This window comes from Nicotiana attenuata, unplaced genomic scaffold (genome assembly GCF_001879085.1).
Source record: "Nicotiana attenuata strain UT unplaced genomic scaffold, NIATTr2, whole genome shotgun sequence".
NCBI classification, from domain to species: Eukaryota; Viridiplantae; Streptophyta; class Magnoliopsida; order Solanales; family Solanaceae; genus Nicotiana; species Nicotiana attenuata.
In genome coordinates, this window is record NW_017672892.1 from 96,897 (window position 1) to 115,188 (window position 18,292).

At 38.5% G+C, this 18,292-nt stretch overlaps 2 protein-coding genes across 2 annotated transcripts; both read right to left on the bottom strand.

Moving 5' to 3' along the window:
- Positions 1–6,574: 6,574 nt before the first annotated feature.
- LOC109214840 (glycine-rich cell wall structural protein-like) lies at positions 6,575–6,985 on the bottom strand. Its single transcript, XM_019378793.1, has one exon. The coding sequence runs from the start codon at positions 6,983–6,985 to the stop codon at positions 6,575–6,577; it is 411 nt and encodes a 136-aa protein (XP_019234338.1).
- Positions 6,986–7,523: 538 nt separating this feature from the next.
- Positions 7,524–10,754, bottom strand: LOC109214841 (transcription repressor KAN1-like). The gene is made up of 6 exons (XM_019378794.1): positions 10,170–10,754; positions 9,831–9,907; positions 9,677–9,713; positions 8,586–8,763; positions 8,037–8,139; positions 7,524–7,898 (listed from the first exon to the last, which is right to left on the bottom strand). Exons 1-6 carry the CDS (start codon positions 10,369–10,371, stop codon positions 7,740–7,742), a joined length of 756 nt encoding a protein of 251 aa, XP_019234339.1. The 5' UTR covers positions 10,372–10,754; the 3' UTR covers positions 7,524–7,739.
- Positions 10,755–18,292: the final 7,538 nt, after the last annotated feature.

The window sequence follows — 18,292 nt, forward strand, 5'->3', positions numbered from 1 at the left end:
AGAGAGGGGGGTATTCAGAGGCGGCTGATAGAAGGGAAATGAGGGGATTAGGGTAGTCTTTAGGATTAAAAAAGGCAAGGGCGGATTAGGGTCGTTGATCTCAGACATCAACGGCCAGGATAAAAAAGGGTCTGGGTCGGGTAGTTTTAAACGGATTAAGGGCCGGGTTAAATTGGAATTGGTCTGGTCAGTTTGAGGTCCGAAATTGGGTTAATTGGGGAATTAATTTTGGATAAAACTGGAATAAAATGAGGCCAGATTTTAAATAGCCAGTTTTCCCTTTCTATTTTATAAAAATAGTAAAAAATGATTTTGAAAGCAAATTAAAAGTACTGGATCAGTTAATAATATATAAATATTAATTTAAAAATACTGGAACCAATTTCATATTTATAAAATGCTATTAATTCTTAAATAGGCTAAAATTGCAATTACATGCAATTCATCTTTTAAAATACTAAATAATTTGTAAAAAAATGTATAAAAATTACCTTAGCTATATTTTGGTATAAATATGAGAATAAAATAAGTTACTCACCAAAAATAATAATTTTGGGAATAATTATTGGTTTTTGTACTGCTAAAATGGACAATAAATTAATTTAAAAAATCTTTAGAAATTGGGAAAAATACTAAAACACTTGGGCATACTTATATATACATATATATGCTATTTTGAAAGCATTTGTATGTAAAAAATACATAGGGAAAAATTGGGTATCAACAGCATGCATACCCTCTACTCTCTTAGCAATGCTCACCACCTGCTGATAAGAAATATCCATCTCCAACTCCCGGGCCATACTAGACCTGATGTTGGGGATGAGCCCCTCAATAAACCGGCGAACTCTCTCCTGAACTGTAGAAACCAAAGCTGGTGCATGCCTAGCCAAGTCGGTGAAACGGATAGCATACTCTGAGACAATTATAGTACCCTGGCGCAAATGCTCAAACTGTGCGCGCCATGCGTCCCTGAGGCTCTGAGGAACACACTCTCTCAAGAACATGTCTGAAAACTGAGTCCAAGTCAGGGAAGCTGCCTCATCTGGACTGTCTAACTCATAAGTACGCCACCACTGATAGGCGGCTCCTCGAAGCTGGAAGGTAGTGAAGAGAACCCCGCTCGATCCTGATATACCCATGGTACGGAGGAACTGGTAGCACTCCTCTAGAAATCCCAGAGCATCATCTGATGCTAGTCCACTGAATATAGGAGGCTGATACTTCTTGAACCTCTCAAGCCTCTTCTGCTCCTCCTCTGAAGCTATTGTCCTCTCATCGGGCTGAGCTGGGGCTACAAGCTGTGCCGGTATAATCTCTGGGACCTGCTCAACATGCACTCGCTGCTCAAGAGTGCGGGCGGCGGGAGTCTGTGCTTTTCCTCCGACCTGGGATGTGACTGCAGCAAGGGGAAGCAACCCTGCCTGAGCTAGAGTGGTCTACATACTCATAAACTACGCAAGAGTCTACTGGAGAGCTGGAGTAGTAGTAGCAGTAGGCGTGTCAGGCGCCTGGGCTCCGACTGGAACTCCTGGTGGCTCCTCGGTAGCAGCTCGCGCGGGTGCTCTGGCTGCACCGCGTGCGCGTCCTCGGCCTCTACCCCGGCCCTGACCTCTGACAGCTCTCGCAGGGGGCGCAGGTGTTTGGTCACCTATAGCACGTGTCCTCACCATCTGTGAGAGAATAGAAGGCAGAAGTTTAGACTTTCGATATCAAAAATCTCGCACGACAAGGAAATCAAATGAAGTGGAATTTTTCGTAACAGTTATATAGCCTCTCGCAGATAAGCACAGACGTCTCCGTACCGATCCACGAGACTCTAATAAACCGGCTTGTGATTCATGACTCCTATGAACCTAGAGCTCTGATACCAACTTGTCACGACCCGAGTTCGCCCTCCGTGAACTGTCGTGACGGCACATAGTCTCTACGACTAGATAAGCCTAACAATTTGCGAAAAAAGGAAAACGAAAGATAAAACTAACCAAAAACTGCGAAATAACATAAATAAAACGTTTAGGATGCCGCTAGGCATATACAAATATAAACTCTCAAAAACTGGAACAACTCCCAAAACCCGGAATCTCATGAAATCACAAGCTGAGAATGTTTACATAAAGTTCTAACTCCAGAATATCTAGTCAACAGAGAGTACAGAAGAACTAAAGCTAACAAAGAGAAATAGAAAGATACTCCTCGGTCTGCGGATGCGGCAGATATACCTCTAAGTCTTCGAAAGTCGGCTCGTTTCGCTAACGATATGGATGAGCAGATGAACCTGGATCTGCACAAGAAGAACATGTGCAGGAAAGGGCATGAGTACACCACGGCGGTACCTAGTAAGTGCCTAGCCTAACCTCGGTCGGGTAGTGACGAGGAAGGTCAGGGCCCTACTGGTCATAAACATATATATAAGGAAATGAAACAGTATAAAGAAACACAGGGTAATAAGAACAACAACTACATCAGAGATAAAATCACAGAAAGAAGATAGCTCTACACAGATATAGCAACCGCGGATCTACCATGATACCGTCCTGTAGTCCCCAAATGTAAATAACCAGCAACCGGGGATCTACCAAGATACCGTCCTGTAGTCCCCAAATGTAAATATCCAGTGGATCTCCTGGGTGTCGTCCCATAGTCCAACTCATAGTGCGCAGGGGATCTACCGGAACACCAATACGTAGTCCCAAATGTAAATACCCAGTACTAGGGGGATCTACCGGGTGCAGTCCCATAGTTCCAATATAACTGTGCAGGGGATCTACCGGAATACCGATCCATAGTCCCAAATAAACAGGCAAGGGGGATCTACCGGGATACTGCCTGTAGTCCTAAAGTAAACACACAGCAGCAACACGAAGAATATTCAATTCAATCAAATTTCATACCAAGGTAAAACAGGTATTTCTAACCTAGCACGCTGCACAGGATTCAAATAAAGCAGTTTGAGCAAGTAAAACAATTGAGTCATTTAGACATGTTTTCCTAAGCTAACAGTAGGCTTAAATTGCAAGTAGTATAAACAGGGAAGAAAACACAATTATAGTTACTTAATGAAGACCGAATTTTCAACAATTAGCACATGTACGCACTCGTCAGCTCACGTACAAGGAATCTCATATATCAACAATACCAAATCCTAAGGGGAGTTCCACACACAAGGTTAGGCAAGCCACTTACCTCGAACCAGCTCAATCAACTTGAAATCACGTTCTTGCCACGAGTACCCAACTCCAAATGGCCCAAATCTATTCAAAGTAATTGCATAATGTAAATATAACTTCAAGTAACTAATTCAACTAATTAATTCGAAGCTAACCCGCGGAATCAGGAAAATCGCCCAAAAAGTCGCCCGGGCCCACATCTCGAAAACGGATAAAATCCGCAAAACTAGAATCCTCACACTCTCACGAGTTCATACATACCGAATACACGAAAATCGGACCACAAACAACCCCTCAAATCCCCAATTCCAAGTTTCCAGTTTCAAACCCTAAACCCCCAAATTTAACCCTTATTCTCCATAAATTTCTTGCCAAATCAGTAGAAAAATACCATAATAACGAGTTTGGGTTCCAAAAACCTTACCTCCTCGAAGTTCCCTTGAATTCTCTCTCAAAAACCTCCCAAAAGGCTCAAAATTCGGATGAAAATGGTGAAGGAATGAGCAAAATCGCGACTGAAACCTTATACAGGTTCTGGCCCAGGGTTTCCGCACCTGCGGCCATTTCCTCGCGCCTGCGGTCCCAGGTGCGCATCTGCGAGATGTCACTAAAAGCACCAAACCGCACCTGCGCTTCTCCTACCGCACCTGCGGTCTCACAGGTGCGCTCAACCTCTCGCACCTGCGATTTCTGAAATCCAAGCTCCTAACCGCATCTACGGCTATTCCACGCTTCTGCGATCACGCACCCGCGGTCCCCAATCTGCAGGTGCGGTTATGACAGAACTTCAGCAGCTGAAGCTACTTCCAAATCTCCCAAGTTCTTCCGTCAACCTTCTGAAATCATCCCGAGGCCCCGGGACCTCAACCAAAAATACGAACAAGTCATATACCACTATTCAAACTTGTACCAACCCTCGGAACACTCAAAACAACGCCGGAATACCAAATCACCCTCGGATTCAAGCCTAAGTATTCCAAAACTTCCAATTTCCGCTTTTGATCAAAAAGTCTATAGAACTTCGTCCGAATTACCTGAAATTTTGCACACACGTCCCAAATAACACGACGGACCTACTCCAACTTCCGGAATTCCATTCCGACCCCATATCAAAATCTCACTATCGAACCGGAAACTTCAAAAATTCGACTTTCGGCATTTCAAGCCTAAATAAGCTACGAACCTCCAAAACAAAATCCGAACACGCCCCTAAGCCCGAAATCGCCTAACGAAGCTAACGGAACCAATGAAATTCCATTTCGAGGCCGTCTTCACACTGCTTCGACTACGGTCCAAATTCTAAAGCTTAAACTCTCATTTAGGGACTAAGTGTCCCAAAATACTCCGAAACTCAAGACGAATCCTCCCGACAACTCACAATAGCAGAAACAAACACGGGAAATGCAGTTAATAGGGGAACGGGGCGTCAATTCTTAAAACTATCGGCCGTGTCGTTACATTTATAAATAACAAGCTAATAATATAGCTTCATCCAATAAGTCATTAGAACACGGAGGTCTTATCTTATCTATTATTTCTAAAACGGAGGAGATTTATAAAATCAACATATTAATCTTCTCCTCCATAAAAAAGATCTGTCAAATTCTATTTGACATGAATGATTATCATGTATAGTATATTATTCACTCTTTCATAATTCTCATAGAATTAGCAAAGAACTTATGCGACTTGGATGAAATCAATCATGCTTTTATTTGTAACACACCAAATTCAAAACTCAAATTTGGTAAAATTGAAGAATAAATTTAAGCTCACTATCTTAGAGCTTTCAAGATTTTCAAAAATGGATAACAATAAAGTCTACATATTTGTAGGCTTAGGCGCATTTAAATACTATAAAAAGTGTACCTTAATTTTGTAATGCAGTTTATCCTCCATAATGCGACAATGCACAAAATTGAAAAAGTAACGTGATTAATATTCCGTTGCTCACTAAAATAATTTCAATAAAGAATGGTATTCTCCATAAGACCATTGTGCAAATATGAAGTGTAGGTTTCATTTTTAGAATTAGAACAATAACTTGGACAGCGTCAAATTTGATTCTCCATAATAAAAAAAATGTGGAAATATCCTTAAGATTGTTGGAAAAATATTGGTTATGGAGAATAAGAATTAGCTTGAGGCGTGTCAAGGACACTGTCCTTAAGGATATTTCGCCGCACAGTGATAAATAAAATTAGGCGTATCCCCAGGATTCAACAAGCTCTTCCAGTTATTAAACTAGGAACAGAATTAACAGAAAACTCAACATTACTAGAAATTCGGCAAAAACCGACCAAGAAAAATCGACCAACTTTGGTCGGTAAAAAAACCGGCCAAAAACCGACCAAAGTTGGTCGGTTTTCAAAATATTTTAATTTTTAATTTTTTTTACGAAACCGACCAACTTTGGTCGGTTTTCTTTGGCGCAAAAATGTGGGAAACTATTTTTGTGTCCCACCAAAATTTATTTTTCAAGAAACCGATCAACTTTGGTCGGTTTTTACAATTAAAATATATAAAAATTAATATTTAAAAAAACCTACAAACTTTGGTCGGTAAATAAGGCCGGTCATTTTAAAAAACCGACCAACTTTGATCGGTAATTTTATTTTTTATTAAAACCGACCAACTTTGGTCAGTTATTTTCGTGCAAAAATACAATTAAAGAGTATAAATAAATAAAAAGACAATCTTAAAACAAAATGCACCAATGGTCTAGTGGTAGAATGGTATCCTGCCACAGTACACACCCCGGTTCGATTCCCAGACAGTGAATCTTTTGATTACATAATTAAAAAACCGACCAACTTTGATCGGTATTTTTTTGCAATATTTTTTTTTTTTTTTGAATTTAATTTACCGACCAACGTTGGTCGGTAATTTCCGACCAACTTTGGTTGGTATATTAAAACGACCGTCAAAATACCGTCCAAGCGTATTTGGTCGCATTTTGGTCGGTAATTGGCCATAACCGACCAAAGTTGGCCGGTTTTTTTGGTCGGTATTTACCGGATTTCTAGTAGTGCAAGAAAGAAACCCAGCATATAGGAGAAAAAGATGATTCAGAAAGTTGTATTAGAAAGTGTGTATTTAGCTCTCCATACACCATGTTTATATAAGTGTTTTTCCAACGGCTAGTTAACGGCTAGATAACGGCTAGTAACAGCTAGTTTGACTCTATTAAATGTAAAATAATTTACTAACTAATAAATAGATGTAAATAATATTTCAAAGAGAAAAGAATTTTCAAACCAAGATGGACATTACCTTTTGAGATATTACTAATTTTCCAACAAAAAGAACACAAATATATGGTTATCTATGCGACTTGAAGTCACTACTATATTATTTGTTCTAGCTCATAGAAATTAAACATACTATATAGTTTGTGCGTTAATTTAAGGCTGGTCATGTCCAATTGCTGCATCACCTCCTTCACTTAGGTCATGACCTGCACCAAGTTCAGCATTAGCATCAGGATTATTGCCACCATTGTCACCAATATTAAAGCCTCCTCCAATGCTAGAACCAAGTCCAGTTCCAGCTCCAATAGTACTTGTTCCACCACCTCCAATAAAAGGACCAAAACCACCTCCAAACCCACCAACACCTGCTCCTAAACCAAACGGAGGCCTTATTCCACCTCTAAGTCCACCAAAACCACCAAAAAGTGGCGGCAAAGGGTGCCGAAAATATTCCTTCTGCTCATCAGCTGCTGCTTTTGCCTCCATTGCAAGGCTCCGCGCGTTTGTAGGGTAAGCAAGAATACTGGTGATCATAAGAACGATAACGAGAATCTTGGTTGCCATTTTCGATCTGTAGTCGTATAAACTAAGAGAGATAAATTATGTTTTGAGTGTGAGAAATTTGGGTTTGTGAGCTGAAGTTATATAGATGTCGAGAAATTGATACAATAATGAAGAATGTTAAAGGTAGGAACATCAGTAGCTCATGCATATAGTGCGTGCATTCTTGTATTAGAGAAAGGAAAGAGAAGAAGCCAACTACATCGATCCTTTCATTAAGATACCTTAATCAACACCATCTCGACTTCATGATCAACCTAAGTCTAACACACAGCAAACAAATAACAACTTAACATTCAATTTTTAGGAAGATAGCTAGTCATGAATTCATCATAGGTGAAAATACGAGTACTTGTCACATTCATTGTTACGTAAAGAATATTTTTGATAGACCAATTATTAATAGAGAGACAGAAGAAAGTATCGTAGACCGCGGTCAACTTGTTTTAGTTTACATATATCAAGACATTTTGCTTGTTAGCTATTAATAAGTCTAGAATTATGCTGAGAGACGTAACCATAAGAATGAAGCTTAAGTGCATAAATTTGAAACAAGTCTCCGGTAGATTAGAAAACTGATTTAAGTACAAATTGAGTTCTAACCCAGCTCGGTACGTAGTTTGATTCCACGAACAAAAAACAAGGTTAATTACTTCCTTGGATTAGCCCATAAAAAGAGAAAGAGAGTCAAATAAGGATTATAAGTTTTTTTGTTCCTCTCTCTTTCTCTTCAGGGATTAGAACAGACAAAAAGATATTAAGCGAGGGTGAGCTCAAGAGATAGATTATTGACATCAAAACTGGCAGATGGCTCTAAGGACATGGTGCTACTGGAGAAATCTTCATCTTCTGCAGATGGACTCTTATTTGACAAACTGCTACCTTCTCCTACCACTTTATTCCCGTCGCCAATATCCTGTAAAAAGCAGGAAAAAAAAATCTACTAATTAGTTAAATAGTCATAGGTACCAATCTTACAATAATGCTTCCAATTTATTGTATCACTTTAAAGAATTATAACTTAAGGAAAACCAGAGATTTCGTTTATAATTACTTGAACATTGTGACCATTGAAGAAATCCCTGAACATGGTGCAACGATTAGACTTTCCGTCCAATTCCATGATCTTATTTTCCATGGTCTCTTGCATATGTTTCCTGTTCAATTAAAACAAGGGGAAGGTTGAAGGCTATGCCGTTCTTTTTAGTGTTTATGCGTAACCAAGAAAAAAAAAAACTGGACCTAATTGAGCAAGAGACACGGATTCGCGCAATCTGTATAATTTGTCATATTTTTTTTCTTCATATTACTAATTCCACTTATTAAGGACAGCTTGCCAGTTATTACCAGTAATTATTGTGTACATGAAAAACTAAACGAATTCATAGAGGAGGAAAGAAAACAATTTGACCATCAAGGGATGTGATGGGATGGATGAGATCCCTCCGCTTTTATAACCAAAGGTCTCGAATCATGGGAACGTATTTCTCATAAAGAGTGTTTTTTCTCGATGGACCTTATATGGCACGACTCCAAATTAGCCAGATCAGATCAATGGGTACCGAATGGTTTAAAAAAAAGAGATTAAAGAAGCTTTACGAACCATGAAGGAGGCAAAATAGTAGGCGTAGAGGCAAGCTGGTCCGCATAGTTACTGCAGGTTACTGTACTCGACGAATGGGCATCAAACAAGGCTTTGCCATAATAGTAGTGATGATAATTCATTTGCTCTGGACCATCCCTTCTATTCCTTTTACTCCCATTTGCAGCTTCTGCTTCAGCTGCAACAAAACAAATTTTCACTCGTTTGGGCTTAACTCGTAAGTCGTACCATATAGATTCATTCATCCAAACATATTAATTTCAAATTCTGAATCCGCATTCTATTATGTGAACACTTTTGTTATGCAACGACCACCACATTGGCTATGTCTTGCACATATTTTAACTCATCAAAATAAACTCTACCCAAATCAAAAAAGATGAAAATGGGAATTAAATTAAAGGGAATTCTCAATTTTGGCCTTGCTAGCCAATAGTCATAGAGTACTACGAGTTCTAAGGGCCTTGCGCTTTCAGTAACTACTAAAAGGCGTTATCCTACGGAATATAACTGGAGTGAGCAAAGCACAAAGGTCAAATAAAACATAAAAAGATTCCTGAAATGGAATTCTCTATCTTTTCTTGATTGCATCATTAGTCACTATTTTAATTACTATTTGTATTATTTAATGTAATGGATAAAACTTATGGCATTCAATTGACTCTGTTTCTTTGGATTATAAAATCAAGCTTCATCAAGCCAGTCAAACCTTTAAATTCTCCCGTTTAAGGACTAGAAATTTTAAAGAAGTTTAAAGATGCAAGGAAAAATGACACGGTATAGCCACTCTCAAAATGATAGCAGAAAAAAGTGTATAATTTTTATATATTTTTTGTATATATATATATTCATTTTGTATGTTATATACAAAAATTATACAAATTTGATATACTTTTTCGGCTAGCAAATGTAAATAATTTCTGACGCGTGCTAAATGTGATAATACCCCAAATGAAAAAAAAGAAGTTCAAAGAAGCCCAAATAAAAAAGGTGATAACTTTTGCCTAACTCCTTCACATATATAGTACACATACACAAACACAAAACATACAAGGAAACTTGAGTTATGATCCAAAGAAGCAAATACATACCTTGTATCATCTGTTCATGCTTCATGCTTCTGTACATCTGCACATATCAAAATACATCTTAAAATTAACTACATAAACAAAGCAGAATATAGAAAACAAAAAAGGGACAATCATGCATTTCCAAACTCTTCTTTAAGAAAGCTTTGTCTCTAACCTGAAGGTGACTCTTTACGTGAGATATGGTCAGGCCTTTCACATCCATTAATTGTAGCACCATTTTTGGAGTTGCTCCTAAATTAAATACAACAATCAACAAATAATAGCCAAGAATATTTAGAAACGTAACCAACTCTTTTCCTAGCTAGCTAATGATACTTTTCTCCTAAAGTTATCATTGGTCCACTCCCCTTTTTAAAGAATAATGAAAAACTTTCCTTAAGAAATAAAAAATTGACCCCTTTTCATGCACTTCTATATATAGCTAGCTCATTCAATTGCATGTAATTTTCATGCAAGAAAATTAAGGGAAAAAAGAGAGAGAGAGGTAGCGTACGATCTTCTCCACCAAGTCTCTCAACAGCATGCACAAAGCTGCGATGAAGATCTTGTGTCCATCGAAGTCTCGGCATTTTGGATCTTACATATGGTCTTACCCCTCCAGATTTATTGCTATGATCTTTTAAGTTATTTTCAATGGATAAAGAAGGAGAACTTTGTGAAGAACATTCAGATAATTCTAGCGGCTGTTTCATCATGGTAAAAAGGAGGAGTTGGGAAGATGGAGGTAGGCTGGGGAAATTAAAGGAGTTATGGTCTATGCTACAACAAAAAGAGAATAAATATTTGTGAGTCTGTTGTCATGTTTTGTCTACTTCTACAGGCTTTTAAGAAGATGGAATTTCTTAAAAAATTTTGAGTTCTTGAAGAGTTTAATTTAGTCCACTGAATTTTTGATTATGAAGCTGAAAATATTTCACGGAATTTCAGAAACTCTAGTGAGATGTTCAACCTTCGCACTCATTATTGTATGAAAATAGTGAAAGAGTACTAGTAGAAAAAAAGGAGAAAATGACTAAGGAAAGAAATAATTCCACAGAAAAGATTCTAATTGATGATAGTGTTACTTTTCAGGACATTCTTGGTTTGAAGTCAGTATCAAAACATTCTTGTGCCCTCATATGAGATATATCTACCAAGAAATCAGAAGGGGTATTAATGACTATTCACTGGCTGCTGGTTGTTTAACTTAGTAATGATCGACCTCATAAGACTTGCTAAAAGACAAGTATGAGAAAACCTCTTTTGGCATTTGGTGAGGCCTTCTGAAGTCAGTTACGAAAAATTAAGACTTGCAAGCGTGTACATGAGTTATACACAAGTGTTTGTTTCTAAGGTTTTAATATAGCTTTAATTTCTGAGCATGACTTGTTATCTCCTCTTTCCGCTTGGTGCGTTCTGAATTCTTAACTCTGCCTAATCTCTATTATTATATTTTTGGTAAAGATAATTTGACTGTTACACTTAGGGGTGGTGAAATGGTTAAAAGAAAATAGTTAACGATCCATATTATTCACTAAAAAATAGGTTGAATAATGAATTTCTTAAAAACGGGATAGTTATGGATAAGAACCATAGTCCATTTAGAAAATGAATAACCAATGGTTAATTAATGGGTTTAACTTTTACATTTGTAAAATCTCAAATTGGGGGTTCCTCAAGTTTGGGAGAAATTCTCCCAAAAGTGATCATATTCATGTAGTCATGGATAATATGGTTATCCATATTATCCGTCGGTTAACCTTTTTTTTATCCATATTAAATATGGGTAGGGTCAGATAATTTATCCGTTTTTTCATTACCCGTGTTCAACCCGTCTCATATTCGTCCCAACCTTCTTGTTTGCCACCCTTAGTTACACTTGTAATAACAAAATTAAAAAAGTGCAAAACGTCATGCTAACTCTAAAGTTTGAATTACTCAAATATTTGTATAGCTATCATATTATCTGGAAAATGTGTTTCTAATTAAGAGGGTGTTTGGATTGGCTTATTTTTAAGTGCTTATTGGCTTTTAAGCACTTTTTTAGTTTGTGTGTTGTTTGGCAATGATAAAAAGTGATTAAAAGCACTTACTTTTAGGCTTAAAAAGTACAAAAATAAGCCAAAAGCCAAAAATTGGGTATTGCCAACTTATGGCTTTTGACTTTTAGCTTAAAAGCTACTTTTTATAAGTCAATCCAAACACCCTCTAAACTAGATCAAGAAAAGAACTTGTATGAAGAACGCCGAGGATTTTTTCAAGTTTCAATTTGTTAGGATATAGAAGTTAATATTGAGATAGTGTATTGTATTTATCATTATGTTAGTAGTCAGTTAGGTGTGTATTAGCATAGTTTTAGATGGTTAGTATTGGGTCCCACATGTAATATGTATATATACTCAGTTGAGTTTCTAATACAATTCAATCAGTTCTTTTTCACACATAACCGACTATTCTCTCTCCTCTGTTTTCCCTGTTCTCCTTCGAGAACCCTCCATGGTTCCACCATTGTAGCTCAAGCTTGAGCCCTATTCCTCTGATGCTTTTACATCTTTACATGGTATCAGAGCGAGGTATTCTACTCACTATTCTCTCCAATTTCTCTTAGTTTTTTTTAGATTCTAGAACCACAATCACAATCTCCGTCTTTTGCCCTAATTTTTTCTCGATCTGACATTCTCTTCTTCTCGTTTCATTTTCTTTTCGACAAATTGATACTGTTTTCTCATGGATATCCTTGATCCAAACAATGATTCTGGAGTTGAATCGACTGATTCAACTTATGTCGCCGGTACTGATCCCGGAGTCTACCCAAGCTGCCCATTTTACATGCATCCATCGGATAATCCTGGTGCGATGTTGGTGACGGCTCCGTTCAATGGCGTTGGATACCGTTCCTGGAGAAGAAGCGTTCTTAGAGCCCTCTCAGTCAAAAATAAAATAGGATTCATCACTAGCAAGTACAAACGACCAGACCTAGATTCTCCACAATTTCGTTAGTGGGAGAGGTGCGACGATATGGTAACCTCATGAATCCTGAATTCTCTATGCAAGGAAACCGTTGATAGTGTTGAGTATGCTAATAATGCTTTTGAACTTTGGAGAGAGTTGGAAAATAGGTACGATCAGACTAACGATACCAAATTGTATCAAATCCAAAAGGAAATCATTGATCTAGCTCAGGGAACCCTTGATGTTATTGGATATTATACGAAAATGAAGAAGCTTTGGGAAGAACTGAGCATGATAAATGCCAAGTCACAGTGTAGTTGTCAATGCACTTGTGGGGCTAAAGAGAATATGCACAAGGCTGAACAAGATAGAAGACTCATTCAGTTTCTCATGGGTTTGAACGAAGTGTATACCACAGTGCGAGGTAGTATACTCATGATGAATCCACTACCTTCTATGGCACAGGCCTTCTCTTTGTTAATTCAGGAAGAAAAACAGCGAGAAGTGAAGCCACATAATCAACTCATGCTCGACTCTGCTTCTTTGAATGCTAATGTAGCTTCGCAAAATAGCTTCAACAACGAACACCTGTACATAACAATTTCATAACTAACTACTCTCCAAACAATTATCCCTCCACGAGTACTAGACCTTGTCCCTTCGTGATCACTGCAAACGTACTGGCCATACTAGAGAGAAATGCTTCAAACTCCATGGCTATTCGCAGGATTTCAATCAGAATCCCAAGTACAATAAAGGCAAAAGGACTGCAGCTAATGTACACATTATTCCACTCGATTCATTTTCTATGAAAGGTGAAGAAACACAGACTCAAAGTAGAAATTCCAATGTGAGTCTCACTAAGGAGCAGTATGGGCAGTTGGTGACTTTGCTCCAACACTTTCAGACCAGCACTAGAGGAGATAGTTCAGACAACAATGTGATTGGTGGAGCTGTGAACTTCGCAGGTATTTTTGCTTGTTCTGCTTCTGTCCTTTCTTTTGATTTTGGCCTACTTTCATGTAAATGCTTTAAATCAAGGGCTGACATTTGGATCTTAGACTCTGGTGCTTCTAACCATATGACCTTTAATAAATCCTTACTCATTCACATTAAAACCTTAGTGTATCCTATGTTAATTACACTGCCAAATGGCTATAGAGTTAAAGTCACAGAAATTGGAACTGCCACATTAGCACCAAACATTGTTCTACATAGAGTCCTATATGTTCCATCCTTCAAGTACAATCTTATTTCAATTCACTCTTTAGCTTCTCAACTTAAAGGTTTGATTGCCTTCTCTGATTTTCTTTGTCTTCTGCAGGCCCCTTCAATGAAGAGGCCTCTGGAGATTGGTAAGGTCAAAGATGGCTTGTACCTTCTATGTTCAAGCTGTCTGAAAAATTCATGCTCTGCTACACATGCCTCTTTACCTGTTTCCTGTTCTGTTTTGTCTAATTCTTCTGATGTAAATAGTTTGCACTGTCAGCATTCTAAATCATCTGTAAATGTTCCCATTTACAATTCACAGTCTTTTGTAAATAATTCCATCAGTAATAAAACTCAGTGCATTCCTTCAAATTCTTTTTTGTCTAACAAGAATCAAGATGATTTGTTGTGGCATTACAGATTAGGCCATGTGCCCTTTATCAAAATGAGGGGGATATCTTTTATCCCTGTTCAGTTCTCAATCAAACAACCTTTCCTCTGCTCCATTTGTCCTATGGCTAGACAACCGAGACTTGCATTTCCCCATAGGACTAGCACTACTACTTCCATTTTTGAACTTCTTCAATGCAGACCTCTGAGGACCCTACCACATTGCCACTCATGATAAGTATAAATACTTTCTCACCTTAGTGGATGATTATAGCAGGGCCACTTGGACTCACCTCTTGAGTAGCAAGAGCAATGTCTTACAAGTCATCCAAAATTTTATCTCCTTAGTTGAAACCCACTTCAATTCCACTGTCAAGTACCTTAGATCTGATAATGGTTCAGAATTTGTCAACATGGAAGCCTTATCATTCTTTCACTCTAAGGGAATAGTTCATCAAAAAACATGTCCCTATACTTCTCAACAAAATGGAGTTGTGGAGAGGAAACATAAGTACCTCTTGGAAACTGTCAGGACACTCCTTTTTCAGTCCAAGTTGCCTTTACAATACTGGGGTGAATGTGTATTGGCTGCAACACACATTATAAACAGACTTCTCACCACTTACCTAAAGAATAAATGCCCAATTAAGATCCTCTACAATAAAGCACCAAAATATTCCCATTTGAGAAGCTTTGGATGCTTGTGTTTTCCTACCATACCTAAAGTCCATAGAGACAAATTTGAACCTAGGACCACTCCCCATGTCTTAGTGGGATATCCTTATGAAACTAAAGGGTACAAGGTATTAAATCTGGCCACCAAAAGGATTCATATTTCTAGAGATGTAATCTTCCATGAGCACATCTTCCCCTTTGCTATCCTACCTACTTCCTCCTCTTCTTTTCCATTAGTACTCAATTCTGCTCCTTGCACAGTAGATGTGCCACCTCCTACAACACACCCAAGTGACTGAGTATCTAGACCACTACCACATTCAGTTCACACCTCCAATGTGCCCTCACCTGTAACAGTATCACCTCCTAGTTGTCCCTCTTCGCCAGAATCTCCTGTAATTCCTCCAACACCTCACATTCAAGAAGATCATGAACCTAGAAGATCTACTAGGGAACATCATTTACCTGTTCATCTAGAAGACTAGGTATACTCTTTACCCAACTTATACCCTACTGCTCATCCTGCGCTTCTAATCCAACTCCTCCTGCTACTACATCCAATCCAGATTCTTCTTTTTCTCTCAATGCTCTTTTCTCCAAACATCATCATGTCCCCTTAAACTCATTGGTCCTTGATAGTCAGCAACTTGTTCAAAGTGTTTGCCATGATAGTGAACCAAGATCTTATGCAGAAGCAGCCTTGAATCATGCTTGGCAAGCAGCTATGTCACTAGAGTTTGAAGCTCTTCATGCCAACCACACTTGGGACCTAGTTCCCTTACCTCCAGGGAAGAAACCTATAGGCTGTCGATGGGTATATAAGGTCAAACACAAAGTTGATGGTAGTATTGAGAGGTTCAAGGCCAGGTTAGTAGTAAAGGGGTATACACAATAGGCTGGTGTTGATTACACTGAGACTTTCTCACCTGTTGTAAAAATGACAACTATTAGAGCACTTATAGCAACTGCAGTGAAGAAGCATTGGGTATCTTCCAACTTGACGTCAATAATGCCTTCCTTCATGGCGATTTACATGAGGAAGTGTATATGGACCTGCCTCCTGGTCTGCTGATTGACACACCTGGCCTAGTATGTAAGCTGCACAAATCATTGTATGGCTTGAAATAAGCCAGTCGATGGTGGTATAACAAGTTGGCTGAGGCATTGTGTTCCAAGGGCTATGTACATTCCCTCAATGATTACTCTTTGTTTTACAAGAAATCTGACTCCTATGCTATATATGTTGTTGTCTACGTAGATAATGTAATTGTCACAGGGAATAATCCAGAAGAAATCAACTGTTTGAAGGCTTTTCTACATGCTCAGTTCAAGATCAAGGACTTGCGTCGACTGCATTATTTCCTGGGTTTAGAGGTTCTCTACAAGGAAGATGGTGTGATAATCTCTCAGAGAAAATTTGCTCTTGACCTACTGAAGGAGTATGAATTCCTTCATGTTAGTTCCTTCAGCTCACCATTGGATCCTACAGTCAAACTTCAAGCAAAGGAAGGTATACCCTTAGCAGATCCTTCTGTCTACAGAACCTTGATAGGAAAGCTGAACTTCCTAACAAATACAAGGCTAGACATTGCCTATAGTGTCCAGCACCTCAGTCAATTCATGCAAGATCCCAGGGAACCTCACTTCAAGGCTGCCTATCACTTACTTAGATATATGAAAGTTGATCCTACTCTTGACATCTCTTTGTCTGCAAATCCAGATTGCACAGTTAGAGGATATTGTGACTCTGATTGGGCTGCCTTCCCAGATTCTAGGAAATCTGTCAGTGGATATCTAGTATTACTTGGTGACAGTCACATTAGTTGGAAGTCCAAGAAGCAAGCTACCATCTCTCTTTCTTCTGCTGAAGCAGAGTATAGAGCCCTAAGAAATGTAGTTGGAGAACTGGTGTGGTTGTGCAGACTGTTTACTGAGCTTACTGTTCCTTTTCCTTCACCTGTCACAATGTTCTGTGACAGTCAATCTGCTCTACATATAGCTCGTACTCCTGTTTTCCACGAGCGGACCAAACATATTGAAGTAAACTATCACTTTGTGCGAGACAAATTGCAAGAAGGGTTGGTTTCCCTTCATCATGTTGGGACTGATAATCAACTCGCTGATGTTTTAACCAAAGCACTTACTGGAGTCAAGCATGCAGCAGTGCTGAGCAAGTTGACTGTGACATCTTCACCTCCAACTCCAACTTGAGGGGGGGGGGGAGGTATTGAGATAGTGTATTGTATTTATCATTATGTTAATAGCCAGTTAGGTGTGTATTAGCATAGCTTTAGATGGTTAGTATTGGGTCCTACATGTAATATGTATATATACTCAGTTGAGTTTCTAATACAATTCAATCAGTTCTTTTTCACACATAACCGACTATTCTCTCTCCTCTATTTTCCCTGTTCTCCTTCGAGAACCCTCCATGGTTCCACCATTGTAGCTCAAGCTTGAGCCCTACTCCTGGGGCTGTTTATCGGGCGGATTGGGCGGTTATTTACTCTTAACGATTTGGCTTATCGGTTATCGGCTCTTAAATGTATTAATCCGCTAGGCACCCGATAAGATATCGGGCGGATTTGTATCGGTTTAGCTCTTATCGGGCGGTTTATCAGCCTAATTCAATCTGTATTGCGTGCATTAATTAATTGTTTGCTTAACGCGGACTCAAAATAAAATTCCTAAGCTTAGCAGTACTCTTGCATTGTTCTTTTATATTTCTTGACTAAGCACAGAACAACTATAATGCTCAATTTTTTTGCCTTATTACTTTAAGAAATGGATTTCGGTGGGAGATTGATGATGGGTACTCTACCTCCTATTGTATTGCAGATTAGAAGAAACAAGCTTACAAGGAGGTCGCCATAATAAGGCATCCACGCATTGGTGAATATGCATTTGGGTTCATTACTTCTTCTGTTGTCCTGCAGATACGCCAACAATTTCCTATTCATGAGGAATCAGTTATTTTTCGAAACAAACTGATACACCATTTGAAAATATTGTTATTACATAGTAGAGAAGCAATACAACTCTCTCATATAGGCATGCAGTTGCGAAAAGATTGTATATCATCTCAAATATCAGTCCTTCATAGTTGAAATTTGCTTTCTTATCATCCCAATCCAGAACTATTCAGGAGAGGAAGAGCTAATAAAGTGTAAGTCTCCTAATTTCATGCAATTTTGAAAACTACAATGCTTACTGTGTCGGATGTGGAATGCTAATTTCTGCGATTGCACCCGACTCTATATATATATATATATATATATATATTCTTAACGGGTTAACGGATTATCTGTTAAGAAAATTGAATAATTCGCCCCCAAATAAGCCGTTAACAAAAAAATTCATTCTGTTCCCCGTCCGTTAAACCAGTAACTCGATACCAATAACGGATTATAT